This window comes from Heteronotia binoei, chromosome 13 (assembly GCF_032191835.1).
Source record: "Heteronotia binoei isolate CCM8104 ecotype False Entrance Well chromosome 13, APGP_CSIRO_Hbin_v1, whole genome shotgun sequence".
Taxonomy (NCBI): Eukaryota; Metazoa; Chordata; class Lepidosauria; order Squamata; family Gekkonidae; genus Heteronotia; species Heteronotia binoei.
This window is the reverse complement of record NC_083235.1, coordinates 7,091,794-7,114,457: the sequence shown is the minus strand read 5'-3', so window position 1 is coordinate 7,114,457 and position 22,664 is coordinate 7,091,794. Positions and strand designations below refer to the sequence as shown.

At 50.7% G+C, this 22,664-nt stretch overlaps 1 protein-coding gene across 2 annotated transcripts; it reads left to right on the top strand.

The window, feature by feature from the left end:
- The first annotated feature begins 1,280 nt into the window (after nt 1-1,280).
- Nucleotides 1,281-21,293, top strand: LOC132581256 (zinc finger protein 420-like). 2 transcript variants are annotated; one of them, XM_060252426.1, is made up of 7 exons: nt 1,389-1,458; nt 6,027-6,525; nt 7,827-7,941; nt 13,202-13,272; nt 14,080-14,206; nt 16,241-16,384; nt 18,784-21,293. In XM_060252426.1, exons 2-7 carry the CDS (start codon nt 6,103-6,105, stop codon nt 20,844-20,846), a joined length of 2,943 nt encoding a protein of 980 aa, XP_060108409.1. In that variant the 5' UTR covers nt 1,389-1,458; nt 6,027-6,102; the 3' UTR covers nt 20,847-21,293. The 2 variants fall into 2 exon arrangements, with proteins under 2 accessions (XP_060108410.1, XP_060108409.1); XM_060252427.1 differs by lacking the exon at nt 16,241-16,384 and having other exon boundaries at nt 1,281-1,458.
- Nucleotides 21,294-22,664: the final 1,371 nt, after the last annotated feature.

The window sequence follows — 22,664 nt, the reverse complement described above, 5'->3', positions numbered from 1 at the left end:
TCCACTGCCTGAGAGGAGGACAAAGGAGGAAGGAGGGTGTTAGCCTAGACTAGAGGTGGCCAAACTGTGGCTCGGGAGTCACATGTGGCTCTTTCACACATATTGTGTGGCTCTTCGAAGCCCCCGCTGCCCCACTGGCTGGCTTGGAGAAGGCAGTTCTCTCTTTAAATCACTTCTCCAAGCCAAGGCAGCTGGCAGCTTGGAGAATGCATTTAAAGTTAAAGTTGTTTTCTTTCCACCCTCCCTCCTCCCATCTATTTGCTTCCCTCCTTCCCTCCCTCCAGATGTTTATTCTTTGAGGCTCTTACATTAAGCAAGTTTGGCCACCTCTGGTTTATACTAACTTGCCTGGGACAGATGTTAGTCTGGCTGGTTTGAAATTTCCTGGTTCCCCTCTGGTTCCGTTTTTAAAAAGTGGTGTCACATTTGCTGTTCTCCAATCTTCTGGTTTAGGGGATGAATTTAGTGATAGGTTTCTCTCCCCAATGTTATTGGAAACTCCTGGAGATTAGGGGATTGAACGTGAAGACGAGTGGGACTTCAGTGCATACTATCCCACAGAGTCCCCCCTCCAAAGCAGCCCTTTCCTCCAGGGGAACTGATCTCTGAGTCTGGAGAGGAGCTGGAATTCTGAGGGATCCCCAGGTCCCCCCTGGAGGTTGGCATCCCTGAACCTCAGTGGGGCACAAGGCCACAGAGTCCCCCCTCCAAAGCAGCCCTTTCCTCCAGGGGAACTGATCTCTGCAGTCTGGAGAGGAGCTGGAATTCTGAGGGATCCCCTGGTCCCACCTGGAGGCTGGCATCCCTGAACCTCAGTGGGGCACAAGGCCACAGTGTCCCTCCTCCAACGCTGCCCTTTCATCCAGGGGAACTGATCTCTGTAGTGTGGAGAGGAGCTGGAATTCCAGGGGATCCCCTGGTCCCCCCTGGAGGCTGGCATCCCTGAACCTCAGTGGGGCACAAGGCCACAGAGTCCCCCCCCCCCCTCCAAAGCAGCCCTTTCCTCCAGGGGAACTGATCTCTGCAGTCTGGAGAGGAGCTGGAATTCCAGGGGATCCCCAGGTCCCACCTGGAGGCTGGCATCCCTGAACCTCCGTGGGGCACAAGGCCACAGAGTCCCCCCTCCAAAGCAGCCCTTTCCTCCAGGGGAACTGATCTCTGCAGTCTGGAGAGGCGCTGGAATTCCGGGAGATCCCCAGGTCCCACCTGGGGGCTGGCACCCCCAGCAGGGCAGCCCGGCTGAAGCTTCTTGTGGAGAGGACAGGACGCCTTTCCCCTTCGTCTGCAGCACTGAAAGGGTTAAACCCACCGAGCTGATTGCTAGAGAGGCCGAGCAGGGACGTGGGGGGGGGGCGGGCACTGAAAGGCTCTTTTCCGGGGATGGGGAAGGCTTTGCTTCTGAAGGCGGGAGGCGAGCAGGACGGGCTGCAGAGCTGCAACAGCCGGGTTCCCTTCCAGGTGAGTCCTTTGGGGATGATCAGCTTTGAGTTCCTGGAAGGGATCTTGGCCACGGGTGGCTGATAGGGTTGCCAAGTCCAATTCAAGAAATATCTGGGGACTTTGGGGGTGGAGCCAGGAGACAGTGGGGGTGGAGCCAGGAGCAAGGGTGTGACAAGCATCATTGAACTCCAAAGGGAGTTCTGGCCATGACAGTTAAAGGGGCTGCACACCTTTTCAATGCCCTCCCTCCACTGGAAATAATGGATGGGGCGCCTTCTTTGGGGGCTCATAGAACTGGACTCCTTGGTCCAATCCTTTCGAAACTTGGAGGGTTGTTTGAGAAGAGGCATCGGATGCTATGCTGAGAATTTGGACCCCCTACCTCAAAAAGCAGCTCCTGCAGAGCCCCAGGTACCCATGGATCAATTCTCCATTCTACCCTATGAGAATCATTCATTTTCCATAGGGAATAATGGAGTTATCAGCAGATATGTCTCTCCCTCTGCTTTCTGATGACCCTGAAGTGGGGGGAGGGCTTCCAAACAGGGGGATCCCCTGCCCCCACCTGGGGATTGGCAACCCTACTGTTCATTTCTTCAGGTATTTTATTATCTGAAGAAGTCGGGCGTGATCCGTGAAAGCTACAGCCCTGACACAAATTCCGTTCGCCTTTAAGGCGCTCCTGGCCTCCTGTTCTTTACCAGGGGTCGGTTTCCGTAGAAAAATACGTGGTGGGGCTTATTAGCATAATTCATTAGCATATGCGCCCCCCCCCACCAGCCAAAAGCAACCAACGCAAGAAAGGAGAGCCCTGGGTGAGTGAGGCCTGTTTGGCTGGCTAGAGATCCAGCCAGTCCAAGCAGGCCTCGCTAGCCTGGGGCTCTCGTGGGCTGCCCCCTCTCCAGTCAAAAGGCCAGCAAGCCACCCGCTGCCCAAAATCACGTAAGAAGTGGAGAAAGGGTGGGGTGGGCTTCTCCACGGGTTCATGAGGGCTGCTGGGGGTGTGGCAAAGCCCCTGGTGGCTGGCTGGCTGCCCGCTCTCCTCATGCGGGGATTGTTATGCAGCTGCACCTCCTATTCCATGGACAAGGGAGGTGGGGAGGAGGAGGGGGAACCCTCAGAAAGGTTCAGAATTCAAGGCCTGCTCTTTACTAATGCACGCATTCGGCATTCTGCAACCCCTTTTGGGGTTTCCCTTAAGACTTAGCCCCAGGACAGACTGAGCCAACGGAATGAGAGGCGAAGCTGGGTCACATCCTTGAAGAGCCAAAGAGAGACGTTAACTTTCCCAAAAAACCACGGAGGCATCTCTGAAATTATGGCTCGGTTTATCACAAGCCTTGAATTCATCAGGAGCTCACAGGAGTGCAGCTCCTGAACCTTTCTGAGGGTTCCCCCTCTTCCTCTCCACCTACCTCCTCCGCAGGGTTGCCAAATCCAATTCAAGAAATATCTGGGGGCTTTGGGGGTGGAGCCAGGAGACTTTGGGGGTGGAGCTGGGAGACATTGGGGTGGAGCCGGGAGCAAGGGTGTGACAAGCGTCATTGAACCCCAAGGGAGTTCTGGCCATCACATTTAAAGGGACAGCACACCTTTTTAAATGCCTTCCTTCCATAGGAAATAATGAAGGATAGGGGCACCTTCTTTTGGGGCTCATAGAATTGGACCCCCTGGTCCAATCGTTTTGAAACTTGGAGAATATTTTGGGGAGAGGCACTGGATGCTACACTGAAAATTTGGTGCCTCTACCTCAAAAAACAGCCCCCCCCCAGAGCCCCCGATACCTCCAGATCAATTCCCCATTATACCCTATGAGAATCGATCTCCACATAGGGAATAATGACGTGGCCAAAAAACATCCCCCCCCCCCCGTTTCTGGCGACTCTGAAGTGAGGGATTGGCATCTCTACTCACGAGTTGCTGCCAACTTCTTCAAAGTAGCACAGACACCCCATCCCAAGAGGAAGCCTTTCCAATCAGGGACTGAAGCCTCCGGAGGTGGAAAGTCACATGGTGGCTGTGGGGGCGGGGCTTCCCCTCACAGGGCAGCTGACTGGGGGGTTTGAAGGAGCCTGGGAAAGCGGGAGAACCCCTGCTGGGACCCGGGGATTAGCAAGCCATTGAATAGGAGGTACAGCTGCATAACAATCCCTGGATTAGGAGAGCGGGCAGCCAGCCAGCCACTAAGGGCTTTGCCACGCCCCCAGCAGTCCTCATTAACCCTTGGAGAAGCCCACGGTGCCGTTTCTGATGTGATTTGGGTGACTGGTGGCTTGCTGGCCTTTTGACTGGGGGGGGGGTAGCCCAGGAGAGCCCCAGGTGGGCGAGGCCTGCTTGGGCTGGCTGGATCTCTAGCAGGCCTCACTCGCCTGGGACTCTCCTTTCTTGTGTCAGGTTGCTTTGGGCTGGTGGGGGGTGGTGGCGGCATATGCTAATGAGTGATGCTAATGAGCTCCACCGCCTATTTTTCTACAAAACGACCCCTGGTTTGTCGTATGGAAAAATGATATTCAACCTCGTCTACAAACCACAAAAAGCACTTTTGTTCTGATCCACAAGGGCAATGCTCATGCATCTCCAGAGCATGTGCTATTGGATTTCTATCCCACCCTATACTCTGAATCTCAGAGCGGTCACAATCTCCTTTACCTTCCCCTGCCCCCCACGCACACACACAACAGACACCCTGTGAGGTGGGTGGAGCTGAGAGAGCTCTCCAAGAAGCTGCCCTTTCAAGGTCACCTCTGTGAGAGCTATGGCTCACCCAAGGCCATTCCAGCAGGTGCAAGTGGAGAAGTGGGGAATCAAACCCCGAGAGGTGGGTGGGGCTGAGAAAGCTCTGACAGATGCTGCCCTTTCAAGGATACCTCTGCGAGAGCTTTGGCTCATGCAAGGCCATTCCAGCAGCTGCAAGTGGAAGAGTGGAGAATCAAACCCGGTTCTCCCAGAGAAGAGTCCATGCACTTCACCACTACACCAAACTGGCTCTCGTTTTATTCAGAATGTAAGCTTTATACCCCGCCCTTCTCTCTGAATCAAGAGACTCAGAGCAGCTTACAATCTCCTGTATCTTCTCCCCCCACAATAGACACACTGTGAGGTGGGTGGGGCTGAGAGAGCTCTGACAGAAGCTGCCCTTTCAAGGACAACCATGCAAGAGCTATGGCTCACCCAAGGCCATTCCAGCTGGTGCAAGTGGAGGAGTGGGGAATCAAACCCTGAGAGATGGGTGGGGCTGAGAAAGCTCTGACAGAAGCTGCCCTTTCAAGGACAACTCTGCAAGAGCTACCCAAGGCCATTGCAGCAGGTGCAAGTGGAGGAGTGTGGAATCAAAACCTGATCAGAGTCCGCACACTTCACCACTACACCAGACTTAACCACTACACCAAAGTTTGCAATGTTTCATAGTGTATCTCCATTCTCTTTTGTTTTCCGTGTGACTTCGAAGGAGAGCCCCTGAAAAATTAATGGATACCCCTATAATAATGAATGAAAGCATGCTTCTTCCTTCAAAAAGACGCAATGTTCATTAGAAACTGACTATACCGCCCTGTGGTCGTGAGCTCCAGCTGTAGGCTTAGATAAGGGAACAGCCTCGTACAGGCCACTTGCTGTATATAGATAGGTAAGGAAACTTCGTCATGGAAATTTTACTGGAAGGAGTTGCAAGGGGGGGGCGGGGAATGTTGAATCAGATAAGCCTGGGGGCCTGCCGGCTTGTTTTTTGGTGTGAACAAAACTGGCTGTATTTAGAATGATTTTGGGGGGCCCATGGCCGACTGTGTCCTGCTTATGGTGCCATAAAGTAAACCTCTCTTCACACAGTAAGTGTGCGAACCTCATAAGAACATAAGAGAAGCCATGTTGGATCAGGCCAATGGCCCATCCAGGCCAACACTCCGTGTCACACAGTGGCAAAAAAACCTGGGTGCCATCAGGAGGTCCATCAGTGGGGCCAGGACACTAGAAGCCCTCCCACTGTGCCGCCCCGCCCCCAGCACCAAGAAGACAGAGCATCCCTGCCCCAAATATATACGTACACACACACACTGTGGCTAACAGCCACTGATGGACCTCTGCTCCATATTTTTATCTAACCCCCCTCTTGAAGCTGGCTATGCTTGTAGCCGCCGCCACCTCCTGTGGCAGTGAATTCCACATGTTAATCACCCTTTGGGTGAAGAAGGGCTTCCTTCTATCCATTTTAACCCGACTGCTCAGCAATTTCATTGAATGCCCACGAGTTCTTGTACTGTGAGAAAGGGAGAAAAGGACTTCTTTCTCTACTTTCTCCATCCCATGCATAATCTTGTCAACCTCTATCATGTCACCCCGCAGTCGACGTTTCTCCAAGCTAAACAGCCCCAAGTGTTTTAACCTTTCTTCATAGGGAAAGTGTTCCAGCCCTTGAATCATTCTAGTTGCCCTTTTCTGCACTTTTCCCAATGCTATAATATCCTTTTTGAGGTGCGGTGACCAGAATTGTACACAGTATTCCAAGGGAGACCGCACCCTCGATTTATACAGGGGCATTATGATACCTCGTTATTTCTCTGCTTCAACTGTCTCTCTTCTTTGCCCCAAAGTGAAGACTCTCTTCGTATCAAATTGACTGAAGGCATCTTTATCCATTCAGACGTGACCCCGGAGAAGGGGAAAGTGATGGAAGAGAAAAACCCAGAAGGACCTGGAACTGGCAAGACAGCGAGAAAAAGCCACTCTCCCACCCGAGCTGGGAGTACTCTTGAATTCTGGGAAAGCCCGGTGCCAGAGATCTGTGATCAGCTCACTTCAGTCTCAGATGTACATTGCCAGCGCTTCCGGCAATTCTGCTACTGTGAGGCTGATGGGCCCCGGGCAGTTTGCAGCCAGCTCCATGGACTTTGCAGCCACTGGCTGAAGCCAGAGAGGCGCTCCAAGAAGGAAATTCTGGACCTGGTGATCCTGGAGCAGTTTCTGACCATCCTGCCCCAGGAGGTGCAAGGCTGGGTCAGAGGATGCAGGCCGGAGAGCAGTTCCCAGGCGGTGGCCCTGGCTGAAGGTTTCCTCCTGAGTCAGGCAGAGGAGAGGGGGCAGGTGGAAGAGGTGAGGGGATTCCAGCCGGATATGTCAAATTCAAGCAAATCCGGCCTTCTCCAAGAGCTTTCCTGCCAGATAACTGTCTGAAGTCAGGAGTGGCCAAACTTGCTTAAGGCAAGAGCCGCATAGAATAAAGGTCAGATGTCGGAGAGCCGCAAGACGTGGATGTCGGATGTTGGAGAGAAGCAAGGAAGGCAGGCAAATGGGTGGGGTGAGGGAGGAGGAAGAGAAAGGTAGAAAGGAAGCAACTTTAATTTTAAATGCATACTCCAAGCCGCTGGCTGGCTTGGCGAAGTGATTTAGAGAGACAAATGTCTTCTCCAAGCCGGCTGGCAGGGCGGTGAGGGCTTCAAGAGCCACACAATGTGTGTGAAAGAGCCACATGGGACTCCTGAGCCACAGTTTGGCCAGCCCTGGTCTAAGTGTTAATCTTCCAAATGGGATATTGAACATTCTCCTTATCTTCTAGCTCAGGGGTATCAGACTCATTTTGTTATGATGGCCAGATCTGACTCAAATGTGACCTTTTTGGGCTGGGCCATGAGCGTTATAAAATGCAGTGCCAGGTAGCAGAGAGATGAACTTTATAAAGGACAGAGACAAACACAATTAAAGATTTAAAAAAACTTAAAATAAGACATACTTAAAACATTAGTACTCAGTCTTAAAGCTGCTTTCTTTTCTATCTCTCTGGTGCGATCCAGGGAACTGGGCCAAGGAAGCTTTGGCTCTTTCCCCAGGGGACCGGGGTGGGGGGGGGACCATCAGCCAATAGAAGGAAGAGAGGCTTGGCTCAGTAGCCCTGCACTGCAATTGAGAGAGCCTGGTCTTATAGGTGCTTTCTTTGTATCTCTCGCATGGAATTCAGGGAGCTGGGTAAAGGAAGCGCTGACTGTGGGGGGGGGGAGCCTCAGCCAATAGAAGGAAGAGAGGTTTGGCTCAATAGTCCCCTTTCCTCCCCAAGGAAGGAGCCTCAACCAGTGGAGAAAACAGAGGCTTTGCTCTGTAGCTCCTGTGTGATTGAGCAAGCCTTGCAAAGCAAGCTGTGATGCTGAAGGAAGCGAGAGAGAGAGAAGAAAGCAGATGACAGCCCGTTGTTCAGGAGCCTGATAGGAGCCCTTCGGGGGCCTGATTAGGCCCCAAGGCCACACATTTGACACCCCTGTTTTAGAGAATTTCTTATTTCTCCAGCTAACTTCCCAGGTCTGCTGATGGAAGGGTGCAGAGTCTGGAAGTGAGACCGGATCCATTCCTGGGTCTCTTTTCCACTCCGTCTCTTACCCCTCTCTCTTGGTCTTCTGTTTCAGGCGTCAGGACCAGGGCTGAAGACAGAACCTACCTTTTCTGGGGCAGAAAGAGCTTCCTTGGAGCAAGGGCAGAGGGCGCAGGTCCTGGAGTGTGCCCGAGATGCCCTCTCCTATGGTAAGAACTCACGGGGCCTGGGTGAAGTAGGGACATCCTGTGAATTTGCTGGGGAGAGAGTTCAGGTCAGGAAAAGAATTAAACCAGGGGTGGCCAAACCTGTTTAACTGAAGAGCCACATGGAATAAAGGTCAAACGTTTGAGAGCCACAAGACATGAACGTCAAATGTTTGAGAACCGGGAGGGAGGGAGGAAGGAAAATAGATGGGGGAGGGAGAGGCAGAAAGAAAGCAGCTTTAAATCTTTTTTAAAAAATTATTTTAAGAAGAAAGCAACTTTAACTTTAAATACATTCCCCAAGTCAGCCGATCGGGCAGTGGGGGGGCTTCGAGAGTCACACAATATGTGTGAAAGAGCCACAGTTCGGCCACCCTGAACCGAACACTTCATTACATGACACAGAGTTAATTTGCGGCACTCGGCGTCCACTAACTGCGATGAAGAGATTGGAGGGCAATTCCCCCCCTTCATTTAAATATTTGTCTCTCGCCTCCCTTCAAAAGAGGAACTCAGGGTGGCTCAAATGAGAAAAGGCCTGGGCAGAGCTCTTCAACCTGGTGAATAAAGGGAACCTCCATCTTTTGAGGCTGTGGAGATCTGGAAACCAGTTCCTAGAGCCCAATAACGATGGGGAAATGCGGCCTCTGTGCCCAGGCTTTTAAAGGCACCTGTCAGGCTGCTGTGGGAAACAGGGGGCAATGGCCTAGCCCCCCCACCCACCGGAGCTTCGGGGTGGGTTTTGCAGAGGGCCTTGGGGCAGCTGGGTCAGGTCAACATTGTGCCTGGGTGCAAACCTGGTTGTGACGTTAGCAGGACAACAGATTCCCGGAAAACTCATTCCTATTCCCCTCAAGTCCCTAGATGCGCTCCAGTCTTGACTGGGCCAAATGTGATGAACATAAGAACATAAGAGAAGCCATGCTGGATCAGGCCAATGGCCCATCCAGTCCAACACTCCGTGTCACATAAGAACATAAGAGAAGCCATGTTGGATCAGGCCAGTGGCCCATCCAGGCCAACACTCTGTGTCACATAAGAACATAAGAGAAGCCATGTTGGATCAGGCCAGTGGCCCCTCCAGTCCAACACTCTGTGTCACATAAGAGAAGCCATGTTGGATCAGGCCAGTGGCCCCTCCAGTCCAACACTCTGTGTCACATAAGAGAAGCCATGTTAGATCAGGCCAATGGCCCATCCAGTCCAACACTCTGTGTCACATAAGAACATAAGAGAAGCCATGTTGGATCAGGCCAGTGGCCCCTCCAGTCCAACACTCTGTGTCACATAAGAGAAGCCATGTTGGATCAGGCCAGTGGCCCCTCCAGTCCAACACTCTGTGTCACATAAGAGAAGCCATGTTAGATCAGGCCAATGGCCCATCCAGTCCAACACTCTGTGTCACATAAGAACATAAGAGAAGCCATGTTGGATCAGGCCAGTGGCCCATCCAGTCCAACCTTCTGTGTCACATAAGAACATAAGAGAAGCCATGTTGGATCAGGCCAATGGCCCATCCAGTCCAACACTCTGTGTCACACAGTGGCCAATATATGTGTTTGTACACACACACACACATACACACACACACATATATATATATACTGTGGCTAATAGCCACTGATGGACCTCTGCTCCATATTTTTATCCACTCCCTTCTTAAAGCTGGCTATGCTTGTAGCCATTACCACCTCCTGTGGCAGTGAATTCCACATGTTAATCACCGTAGATGGTGACATAGAATCCTAGAAGAGTTGAAGGGACCTCCAGGGTTGTCTAGTCCAACCCCCTGCACAGTGCAGGAGACTCGCAAATGCCCGGTGTTCCCTCTAAGCTGAGTTAGTGTGAGCTAGCTCACAGATTTTTAGCCTCCAGCTCGCACAGTTTTGTCCTAGCTCAGGAAAAATGGCCCCAGAACACAATAATTGATGCAGGAGATTTCAACTTTAATGCCAGGAGCTCACAACTGAACGCCAGGAGCTCACAAAGTAGAATTTTTGCTCACAAGACTCTGCATCTTATGCTTTTGTTTAATTCGATTTATACCCCGTCCTCTCCGCCGAAGCGGGCTCAGGGCGGCTTTCATCATATCATAGTATACTATGATCGCAATCACAAGATCAATAAAACCATTAAACAATATACCGTTGGTGCTAACAAATTAGATGTTACTCATATTCTCAGGGCAACAGTTGTTCCAGAATTCTCCTACGGTCGACTGAAGGCTTGCCGGAAGAGAGAGGTCTTACAGGCCTTGCGGAACTGAGCAAGGTCCCACAAGGCCCTAACCTCTTCCGGCAATTGATTCCACCAGGAGGGGGCTGCCACTGAAAAGACCCAATGCCTGGCGGTCGATAGTCTCGCCTCTTTCAGCCCGGGGATCACTAGGAGATGTTGAGATCCAGATCTCAGCACTCTCTGGGGAACGTGTGGGGACAGACGGTCCCTCAGGGAAACTGATCCTTGGCCATATAGGGCTTTAAAGGTGATAACCAGCACTTTGTAACGAGTCCGGTACACTATTGGTAGCCTCCCCCTAAATTCACAGGATCTTCACTGCTGTCAGATGGCCACCTAGCCTCTGTTGAAAAACCTCCAAGGAAGGAGAGCCCACCACCTCCCAAGGAGGAAGCCTGTTCCACTGAGGAACCGCTCTAAACTCACAAATCCCTCCCCCTAAATTCACAGGCTCTTCATGGCTGTCAGATGGCCATCTAGCCTCTGCTTAAAAACCTCCAAGGAAGGAGAGCCCACCACCTCCCGAGGAGGAAGCCTGTTCCACTGAGGAACCGCTCTAAACTCGCAAACACCTCCCCCTAAATTCACAGGATCCTCATTGCTGCCAGATGGCCATCTAGCCTACGTTGAAAAACCTCCAAGGAAGGATAACCCACCACCTCCCAAGGATGAAGCCTCTTCCACTGAGGAACCACTCTAAACTCACAGACACCTCCCCCTAAACTCACAGGATCCTCATGGCTGTCAGAGGGCCATCTAGCCTCTGTTGAAAAACCTCCAAGGAAGGAGAGCACACCACCTCTCGAGGAAGCCTGTTCCACTGAGGAACCCCTCTAAACTCACAAACCCCTCCCCCTAAATTCACAGGATCTTCACTGCTGTCAGAGGGCCATCTAGCCTCTGTTGAAAAACCTCCAAGGAAGGAGAGCACACCACCTCCCAAGGAGGAAGCCTGTTCCACTGAGGAACCGCTCTAAACTCACAAACCCCTCCCCCTAAATTCACAGGATCTTCACTGCTGTCAGATGGCCATCTAGCCTCTGTTGAAAAACCTCCAAGGAAGGAGAGCACACCACCTCCCAAGGAGGAAGCCTGTTCCACTGAGGAACTGCTCTAAACTCACAGATACCTCCCCCTAAACTCACAGGATCCTCATGGCTGTCAGAGGGCCATCTAGCCTCTGTTGAAAAACCTCCAAGGAAGGAGAGCACACCACCTCTCGAGGAAGCCTGTTCCACTGAGGAACCCCTCTAAACTCACAAATACCTCCCCCTAAATTCACAGGATCTTCATTGCTGTCAGATGGCCCTCTAGCCTCTGTTGAAAAACCTCCAAGGAAGGAGAGCCCACCACCTTCCAAGGAAGCCTGTTCCACTGAGGAACCGCTCTAAACTCACAAACACCTCCCCCTAAATTCACAGGCTCTTCATGGCTGTCAGAGGGCCATCTAGCCTCTCTTTAAAAACCTCCAAGGAAGGAGAGCCCACCACCTCCCAAGGAGGAAGCCTGTTCCACTGAGGAACCGCTCTAAACTCACAAACCCCTCCCCCTAAATTCACAGGATCTTCATTGCTATCAGATGGCCATCTAGCCTCTGTTGAAAAACCTCCAAGGAAGGAGAGCACACCACCTCCTCCCGAGGAAGCCTGTGCTAAGAGAACAGCCAATCAGACTGCAGGCCTCGGGATCCTGGAGACTCACGGAAGCACATTTCCAGCTCAGGCCTACTAACACAGCAAATCCATAACACTCTGTATCACGCAGAACGCCACCATTCCAGACGCGACATTTTGAAAGGGGCTCCGGGGTAGTTGGCAAGTGGCTATTTCCCCAGGGGCACGCAAGTCAGAGGGAATTGTCCCCCGCGGTAACCAGGCATTGAGCGGCAGGAGACACATACTGATTCCCTGCTAGCCTTGTCCCAGTCTTGCACTTCTCTGCGGCGCTTTTGTCTGATTCTGCACAAGCTGCCGCAGGGCTGCAGCTCGCCCCGCCTCTTTCCGGCGGCAAGCAGCAACCAGTTTTCAGAGGATCTTGCTTGCCACGGGAAAGAGGCAAGGCGAGTCGCAGACCCGCAGCAGCTTGCGTGAAATCGGACAGAAGCGCCGCGGAAAAGAGGAGCGTGAGACCGTGACAAGGCTGGTGGGGAATCAGCCATAGAGGCAAGGCATCGGTTCTTGGAAAGGATGCTGGGAGTCCTTATTCTTCCAGTGGGTAAATCCCTAAATCAGGGGTGGGGAACCTCCATCCTGAGGGCCGTATGCGGCCCTCGGAGTCACTTGGTGTGGCCCTCGGGGATTGCTGGGCCGAACCGAGCCATGTGGCAGCCTCCCTGGGGCCTGGCTGGCCAGCAAGGATCATGGGGCCCAGCTGTGCTGTGCAGCAGCCTCCCCAGGGCCAGGCAGGGATCACAGGGCCCAGAGGTACTGTGCGGCAGCCTCCCGGGGGCCTGATTGGCCGGCCAGAATTGCTGCAGGGCCTGGAAAAGTTACTGCCACAGTTCAGTTTGCACTTGATTATCCCAGAGGGTGTGGCCTAATATGCTAATGAGTGTGTGACCTAATATGCTAATATTAGGGGATGTGGTCTAATATGCTGCTGAGTTCCTGCTGGACCAATGTATTTGTCTAGGGCGGCAGGCCGTGTGTAAGTGCGCGCGCGCGCCAGATGAGGCTCTCCCCACATGACTTCAAATAGAAAAACAATTATTTGCTTTAATTTTGCTGGCCTGAATTGTTCTCCCTCGGCGGAGCACTGTTTTTTAAGTTGATAATTTTTTATGGCCAGCGAATGATGTTATAAATATCCATATGGCCCTTGGCAGAAAAAGGGTTCCCCACCACTGCCCTAAATCAATCAGGCGGTGGTGGTGGCTACTTGAAAGTAAAAAGGGAAGCCCTTCCAGAGAGTTGGGAACCCCTAGGAGGGCAGGGCAGAACGGGGCCTGTAGGCCTGTGCGGGCAAATTCATGAAGCAGGGTACAAGCAAGCAAACACACTTCCTTCCTCCTTTGTCTCCGTAACAGACAGCGAAGAGATGCTGTTGAGCTGTTGTCTTTCCAGAGATGTGGAAATAGCTGCTGCTCCTCCAACCCAGGTAGGAGAGATGAGCAGGGGAGACAACCTGGGCCCTTCCTCCTTTCTCAGGGGAGGGATTTTGCTCCTGCAGTTTCTGTGAGGAGTCTGGGTAAGAGAAGCTCTGAACTAGGGTTGCCAAATCCAATTCAAGAAATATCTGGGGACTTTGGGGGTGGAGCTGGGAGACTTTGGAGAGTGGAGCCGGGAGACTTTGGGGGTGGAGCCGGGAGACTTTGCAGGGTGGAGCTGGAAGACTTTGGGGGTGGAGCCGGGAGACTTTGGAGGGTGGAGCCGGGAGAACCTAGAAAAACTAGCTTTGCCTCCCTCCCCTCCCTCCCCAAGGGAGGAGCCTCAGCCAATGGAGAAAATAGAGGTTTTGCTCTGCAGCTCCTGTGCGATTGAGCAAGCTGTGATGCAGAAGGAAGCGAGATATAGGGAGAAGGAAGCAGATGACAGCCAGTTGCTCGGGGGCCTGATAGGAGCCTTTCGGGGGCCTGATTCGGCCCCCAGACTGCATGTTCGACACCCCTGTTTCGGGGACGGGCATGGTCAGCGGTTCTGCTTTCTGTGTCAGTGATCTCATTATTAGCTATATATTTGTTTCTCCTTTTCTATAAATGCGTTAAGTATCTGTTACTGTTGAGGCTGGTTTTTCGTGGATGCCTACTGGCTTTTTTCCTGCCCCACCTGGAGATTGGCAACCCTACTCTAGACGCTAATCCCTTTACCCGTCCAAAGTCGTATCCTATACCTTCCCAGACTGGTCCCTTCCAGGGCGCGATCTCTGCCGAGATCTCTGTTGAGGGAATCTGCTCTTTTCTTTCAGGGTTCCTTTTCCTTGGAGGAGGTGTCCGTTTCTTTCACGGAGGCAGAGTGGGCCTTGCTGGATCCGGGACAAAGAGCTCTGTACAGGGAAGTCATGCTGGAGAACTATGGGAATGTGGCTTTTCTGGGTAAGGATCCTTTCTAGGTGCCAGGCTATCAGGCTCCCAAGCAACTGGCTCTCATCTGCTTCCTTCTCCCTATATCTTGCTTCCTTCTGCATAATAGCTTGCTTTGCAAGGCTTGCTCAATTGCTTTTTTGCCACTGTGTGACACAGAGTGTTGGACTGGATGGGTCGTTGGCCTGATCCAACATGGCTTCTCTTATGTTCTTATGTTCTTATGAACTGCTCCCGCTGTGAGGAGCCATGAGTCAAAATACTGAATAGCAATACATCATTTTGCCGCCTGTCCTGCTACTTTGGGAGGGGCAGTGGCTCCCTGGCAGAGCCTCTGCTTGGAATGCAGAAGGTCCCAGGTTCAAGCCCCGGCATCTCCAGTTAAAAGGACCAGGCAGGAGGTGATGGGAAAGACCTTGACCTGAGACCCTGGCTCAGTGGCAGAGCCTCTGCTTGGCGTGCAGAAGATCCCAGGTTCAATCTCCGGCATCTCCTGTTAGAAGGACTAGGCAGGAGGTGATAAGAAAGACCTTGACCTGAGACCCTGGCTCAGTGGCAGAGCCTCTGCTTGGAATGCAGAAGGTCCCAGGTTCAAGCCCCGGCATCTCCAGTTAAAAGGACCAAGCAGGAGGTGATGGGAAAGACCTTGACCTGCTTGGAATGCAGAAGGTCCCAGGTTCAATCCCCGGCATCTCCAGTTAACAGGACCAGGCAGGAGGTGATGGGAAAGACCTTGGCCTGAGACCCTGGCTCAGTGGCAGAGCCTCTGCTTGGCAGGCAGAAGGTCCCAGGTTCAATCCCCGGCATCTCCTGTTAGAAGGACTATGCAGGAGGTGATAAGAAAGACCTTGACCTGAGACCCTGGCTCAGTGGCAGAGCATCTGCTTGGCCTGCAGAAGGTCCCAGGTTCAACCCCTGGCACCTCCCGTTAAAAGGACCAGGCAGGAGGGGATGGGAAAGACCTTGACCTGAGACCCTGGCTCAGTGGCAGAGCCTCTGCTTGGCATGCAGAAGGTCCCAGGTTCAATCCCCACCATCTCCAGCTAAAAGGACCGGGCAGGAGGTGATGGGAAGGACCCTGACCTGAGACCCTGGCTCAGTGGCAGAGCCTCTGCTTGGCATGCAGAAGGTCCCAGGTTCAATCCCCACCATCTCCAGCTAAAAGGACCGGGCAGGAGGGGATGGAAAAGGCCTTGACCTGAGACCCTGGCTCCCTGGCAGAGCCTCTGCTTGGCATGCAGAAGGTCCCAGGTTCAATTCCCAGCATTTCCATTTATTTAGAATTTATATTTGGAGACTGCCGTAGCCCTGAATCCACACGGCTCAGGGCGGTGAACAACATAAGGATAAACATATTGATAAATAATAGAACAATTTAAATCAGGGGTGTCAAACCCCTGAGTATCAGGCGCCCAAGCAACTGGCTCTCATCTGCTTCCTTCTCCCTATATCTTGCTTCCTTCTGCATAACAGCTTGCTTTGCAAGGCTTGCTCAATTGCTCAAGAGTTACAGAACAAAACCTCTATTTTCTCCATTGGCTGAGGTTCCTCCCTTGAGGAGGAGGGGGGGGGGGAGGGAGAGCTTGCTTTGCCACGCTCTCAATCGCACGGTAGAGCTACTGAGCCAAGCCTCTCTTCCTTCTATTGGCTGAGGCTCCTCCCCCCCACCCCCGCAGTTCCCTGGGGAAGGAAAGAAAGAGTCAGAGCTTCCTTTGCCCAGTTCCCCAGATCCCATGGGAGAAATACAAAGAAAGCACCTTTAAGACCAGTGAGTGCTAATGTTTTAAGTTTGAAAATATACATATATTTGTGTTTGTCTGTGTTCTTTATAAAAATTTATATCTCTGTCACCTATTCTTAAATAGGTACACACATAGCCCGACCCAACCTGACATGGCCCGACCCAACAAGGTCTCATTTATGTCAGATCCAGCCCTCAGGAGTTCGACACCCCTGATTTAAATAATACATAGAAACATTCTCATACAGTGTTATATCCTCCCAGAAGCATTTTTTACTTTTTACTTCCTTTCTTCCCTATATAAGAACGATCACTTTCTCTCTCTGTGAATGAAGCCAGAACAGAGACTATGATGGAGACAGGCAATGACCGTACATCCAGAAAAAAGCTGGAGAGTTCGTCAAGAGGATCCCAAAAGCAGATTTCTTTCCTAAATAATCTGGCTGAGAGTAAGTCTCCTTCACGGTTATGTTCAAGGGAACAGGCAAAGAATAGCCACGGGGGATTTCTGATTCACTTAGAACCATAGAGTTGGAAGGGACCTCCAAGGTCATCTAGTCCAGCCCCCTGCACAATGCGGGAAACTCACAAATACCTCTCCCAAAATTAACAGGATCCTCATTGCTGTCAGACGGCCATCTAGCCTCTGTTTAAAAACCTCCCAAGGAAGGACAGCCCACCAGCTCCTGAGGAAGCCTGTTCCATGGAGGAACTGCTCTAACGGTCAGGAAGTTCTTCCTCATGTGGAGCTGGAAACTCTTTTTGATTTAATTTCAACCCCTTGGTTCTGGTCCTACCTTCTGGGTCCACAGAAAACAATTCCACACCATCCTTTATAGCAGGGGTGGGGAACCTTTTTTCTCCCAAGGCCCATATGGATATTTATAACATCATTCACAGGCCATAAAAAATTGTCAACTTAAAAAATAGTGCTCCGCCAAGGGAGAACAATTCAGGACGGCAAAATTAACACAAATAATTGTTTTTCTATTTGAAGTCATGTGGGGGGAACCTAATCTGGCACACACACACACAGCCCGCCGCCCTAGGCAAATGCATAGGTCCAGGGCTTTTTTGTAGAAAAAGCCCAGCAGGAACTCAGTAGCATATTAGACCACATCCCCTAATATTAGCATATTAGGTCACACACTCATTAGCATATTAGGCCACACCCTCTGGGATAATCAAGTGCAAACTGAACTGTGACAGTAACCTTTCCAGGCCCTGCAGCAATTCTGGCCGGCCAGCCAGGCCCCCGGGAGGCTGCCGCACAGTACATCCGGGCCCTGTGATCCCTGCCTGGCCCTGCGGAGGCTGCTGCACAGTGCAGCTGGGCCCCACGATCCTTGCTGGCCAGCCAGGCCCCAGGGCTGCTGCCACATGATTCGGTTTAGCCCAGCAATTCCCAAGGGCCACACCAAGTGACCTCGAGGGCCGTATGTGGCCCTCGGAATGGAGGTTCTCCATCCCTGCTTTATAGGACAGCCCTTCAAGGACTTGAAGATGGTGATCCTATCACCTCTCAGCCGCCTCCTTTCCAGGCTAAACACTCTTTCTTCATAGTACTTGGTCTCCAGACCCCTCACACCGCTTAGCAACACTTTGTTTGGTACAATCATACAGCCTGCTGGTTAAGGCTGAGGGAAGCCTTCTGGAAGCCTGATATTGGGAGGCTCAGAGATTCCTTCTGGGCAAGAGCTCAGCTGTAGCTCTTGAGGGGAGGGGGTATGTTTTCTTAAGTACAAGATTTTGCATGGGATAGAGAAGGCAGAGAAAGACCTGCTTTTCTCCCTTTCTCACAATACGAGAACTCGTGGACGCTCAATGAAATTGTTGAGCAGCAGAAGAAGAATTGCAGATTTATACCCCGCCCTTCTCTCTGAATCAGAGACTCAGAACGGCTCACAATCTCTTTTATCTTCTCCCCCCACAACAGACACCCTGTGAGGTGGGTGGGGCTGAAAGGGCTCTCACAGCAGCTGCCCTTTCAAGGACAACCTCTGCCAGAGCTATGGCTGACCCAAGGCCATTCCAGCAGGTGCATGTGGAGGAGTGGGGAATCAAACCCGGTTCTCCCAGATAAGAGCAGTCGGGTTAGAACGGATAAAAGGAAGTCCTTCTTCACCCAAAGGGTGATTAACACGTGGAATTCACTGCCACAGGAGGTGGTGGCGGCTGCAAGCATAGACAGCTTCAGGAGGGGGTTGGATAAACATATGGAGCAGAGGTCCATCAGTGGCTATTAGCCACAGCGTATTGTTGGAATTCTCTGTCTGGGGCAGTGATGCTCTGTATTCTTGGTTCTTGGAGGGGCAACAGTGGGAGGAATTCTAGTGTCTTGGCCCCACTGATGGACCTCCTGATGGCACTTGGGGTTTTTTTGGCCACTGTGTGACACAGAGTGTTGGACTGGATGGGCCATTGGCCTGATCAAACATGGCTTCTCATGTTCTTATGGGCCATTGGCCTAATCCAACATGGCTTCTCTTACATTCTTATGTCTGGAGCAGTGATGCTCTGTATTCTTGGTGCTTGGGAGGGGGCACAGTGGGAGGGCTTCTAGTGTCCTGGTCCCACTGGTGGACCTTTTGATGGCATCTGGGATTTTGGCCACTGTGTGACACAGAGTGTTGGACTGGATGGGCCATTGGCCTGATCCAACATGGCTTCTCTAATGTTCTTATGTTCTTACTATATATTCTGGTGGAAGGTGGAGAGGTGGTTAAGATCAACCAAGTTGGATGAGGTCAAAGGGCTGTCAGTTCTCTCCTCCTGCAGTCACATAGAAGCCTTCGGACCTTCCCAACTCTCTGAGGTGTTAACAGGATTTATTTATTTATTTTTCCAGCAGAGGAAGATCAGCGAATGCTAGACAGAGTTAAAAATAAAGACTTGAAGGAAGAAGTCAGAACTCGAGAGAGAAAGAAGCAAGATGGAAGAAAGCTGAATGCATATTTTCCAAGGCACAGGATAAAGAAGGCAAGTGAATCCATTCTGTATGGAACGTATTTCAGAAACAGATCACAGCTCTTTGTACACCAAAGAATAAACACAGGGCAGAAACCTTTTGAATGCTCAGAGTGTGGAAAGAGATTCAGTCGGAGTGACAGTCTTCATGTGCATCAAAGAACCCACATAGGAGAGAAACCTTTTGAATGCTCAGAGTGCGGAAAGAGATTCAGTTGGAGTGGCACTCTTCAGAAGCATCAGAGAACTCACACAGGGGAGACACCTTTTGAATGCTTAGAGTATGGCAAGAGACTCACTAGCAGTGCCTCCCTTAAAGTGCACCAAAGAACCCACACAGGGGAGAGACCTTTTGAATGCTCAGTGTGTGAAGAGAGATTCAGTCACAGTGGCCATCATAAAGTGCACCAAATAACCCACACAGGGGAGAAACGTTTTGAATGCTCCGAGTGTGGAAAGAGATTCAGTCGGAGTGGCACTCTTCAGGAGCATCAGAGAACCCACACAGGAGAGAAACCTTTTGAATGCTCAGAGTGCGGAAAGAAATTCAGTCAGAGGGGCAATCTTCATCTGCATCAAAGAACCCACACAGGGGAGAAACCTTTTGAATGTACAGAGTGCAGGAAGAAATTCAGTCAGAGTGGCACTCTTCAGGAGCATCAGAGAACTCACACAGGGGAGAAACCTTTTGAATGCTTAGAGTGCGGAAAGAGATTCAGTCGGAGTGGCACTCTTCAGGAACATCAGAGAACTCACACAGGGGAGAAACCTTTTGAATGCTCAGAGTGTGGCAAGAGACTCACTAGCAGTGCCTCCCTTAAAGTGCACCAAAGAACCCACACAGGGGAGAAACCTTTTGAATGCTCAGAGTGCGGAAAGAGATTCATTCGGAGTGGCACTCTTAAGAAGCACCAAAGAACCCACACAGGGGAGAAATCATTTGAATTGCATCAAAGAACCCATGCAGGGGAGAAACGTTTTGAATGCACAGAGTGCAGAAAGAGATTCAGTGGGAGTGGCGGTCTTCGCCAGCATCAGCAAACTCACACAGGGGAGAAACCTTTTGAATGCTCAGAGTGTGGCAAGAGATTCACTAGCAGTGCCTATCTTAAAGTGCACCAAAGAACCCACACAGGGGAGAAACCTTTTGAATGCTCAGAGTGCGGAAAGAAATTCAGTCACAGTAGCACTCTTCAACAGCATCAAAGAACCCACACAGGGGAGAAACCTTTTGAATGCTCAGAGTGCGGAAAGAAATTCAGTCGGAGTGGCAAACTTCATCTGCATCGAAGAACCCACACAGGGGAGAAACCTTTTGAATGCTCCGAGTGTGGAAAGAGATTCAATCGGAGGGGAAATCTTCAGCAACATCAGAGAACTCACACAGGAGAGAAACCTTTTGAATGCTCAGAGTGTGGAAAGAGATTCAGTCAGAGTGGCACTCTTAAGCAGCACCAAAGAACCCACACATGGGAGAAACCATTTGAATTGCATCAAAGAACCTATACAGGGGAGAAACATTTTGAATGCATAGAGTGCAGAAAGAGATTCAGTGAAAGTAGGTATCTTCAACAACATCAAAGAATTCACAAAGGTGAAAATTGCTATGAGTGCTCAGAGTGTGGAAAGAGATTTGGTTGGAGTGGCAATCTTCGGAGGCATCAGCGAACTCACACAGGGGAGAAACCTTTTGAATGCTCAGAGTGTGGAAAGAGATTCACTAGCAGTGCCTATTTTAAAGTGCACCAAAGAACCCACACAAGGGAGAAACCTTTTGAATGCTCAGAGTGTGGAAAGAGATTCATTAGCAGTACCTATCTTAAAGTGCACCAAATAGCCCACACGGGGGAGAAACCTTTTAAATGCTCAGAGTGTGGAAAGGGATTCATTAGGCGTGACAGTCTTCAGCGTCATCAGAGAACTCACACGGGAGAAACCCTTTGAATGCTCAGAGTGAAACAGATTCAGTTACAGTAGCCATCTTAAAGTGCACCAAAGAACCCACACAGGGGAGAAACCTTTTAAATGCTTAGAGTGTGGAAAGAGATTCATTAGCAGTGGCAGTCTTTGGCATCATCAGAGAACTCACACGGGATAAACCCTTTGAATGCTCAGCATGTGGAAAGAAATTCAGTAAGAGTTGCAGTCTTCAACAGCATCAGAAAATCCACACAGCAGAGAAATCTTTTGAATTCTTAGCGGAAAGCTCTTCGTGGAAAGCCATCTTCAAACTGTGGAACAAACCTTGCTTGACTACCCTCTTTTTTTGAATTTGGGGGGACTTTTTTTGTAAAAATTGTTAATCGTCTGATGCTATAGTTCCTTGATTTTTGCACAGTTCCTTCAATTTTTCCTGTTTTCTCCAGTGTTAAATAAATGAACAAGGGTTTATCCATGAGTACTCATTTTTGTCTCCTCACTTTTACTAATGTTGTCCCAGGTGGGACAGAAGACAGCAGTTCGATCCTTTACTTAGGAAGGGAATTAGGAAGGGGATTGAAAACAAATCAGCCAGTATCATAATGCCCCCTGTATGAAACGATAGTGCTGTCTCATTTGGAATACTGTGTACAATTCTGGTCACCGCACCTCAAAAAGGATATTATAGCATTGGAAAAAGTGCAGAAAAGGGCAACTAGAATGATTAAAGAGTTGGAACACTTTCCCTATGAAGAAAGGCTAAAATGCTTGGGGCTCTTTAGCTTGGAGAAACGTTGACTGTGGGGTGACACAATAGAAGGTGACAAGATTATGCATGGGATTGAGAAAGTAGAGAAAGAAGTCCTTTTCTCCCTTTCTCACAATACAAGAACTCGTGCGCATTACATGAAATTGCTGAGCAGTCAGGTTAGAACTGATAAAAGGAAGTCCTTCACCCAAAGGGTGATTAATGTGGAATTCACTGCCACAGGAGGTGGTGGTGGCTATAAGCATAGACAGCTTCAAGAGGGGATTGGATAAGCATATGGAGCAGAGGTCCATCAGTGGCTATTAGCCACTGGGTATTGATGGAACGCTGTCTAGGGCAGTGATGCTCTGTATTCTTGGTGCTTCTGGGGGGGCACAGGGGGAGGGCTTCTAGCCCCACTGGTGGACCTCCTGATGGCACTTGGTTTTTTTGTCCACTGTGTGACACAGAGTGTTGGACTGGATGGGCCATTGCCCTGATCCAACAAGGCTTCTCTTATGTTCTTATGTCTGGGGCAGTGATGCTCTGTATTCTTGGTGCTGGGGGGGCACAGTGGGAGGGCTTCTAGTGTCCTGTCCCCACTGATGGACCTCCTGATGGCACCTGGGTTTTTTGGCCCCTGTGTGACACAGAGTGTTGGACTGGATGGGCCATTGGCCTGATACAACATGGCTTCTCTAATGTTTGTCCGCTCTTGGCATATGGGTTCTGTGTCTCCCATAGAAAGGCTCTCCTGCTTTTTCCTCCCCCCTCCCCATCCACTTAATTACCATGGGAGCTATGGTGTCAAGCTCCAATAGTCCCAATAGTGATATCCTTTGTTTATTTAAAATAGACTCGTTTGTTCTGACCTAGAGATGCTTACAGGACAGGTAACTGAAAGAACTAAAGAACCAAACCACATACAGAGATATATAATAGGGCAGTGTTGGCGAACCTTTTAGAGACCGAGTGCCCAAACTGCAACCCAAAACCCACTTATTTATCGCAAACTGCCAACACTGCAATTTAAGCGGAATACTGAGCTTTTAGTTTAGAAAAAACTCATAGTGAAATTAACGAACTGAAAGAAC

Excerpts from the sequence above, each read along its gene's own strand:
- LOC132581256 (XM_060252426.1), top strand. The coding sequence starts at position 6,103 with ATGGAAGAGAAAAACCCAGAAGGACCTGGAACTGGCAAGACAGCGAGA. Across the intron at positions 7,942-13,201 it reads CCGAGATGCCCTCTCCTATG|ACAGCGAAGAGATGCTGTTG; the intron begins GTAAGAACTCAC and ends TCTCCGTAACAG. Across the intron at positions 14,207-16,240 it reads TGGGAATGTGGCTTTTCTGG|AACGATCACTTTCTCTCTCT; the intron begins GTAAGGATCCTT and ends TCCCTATATAAG.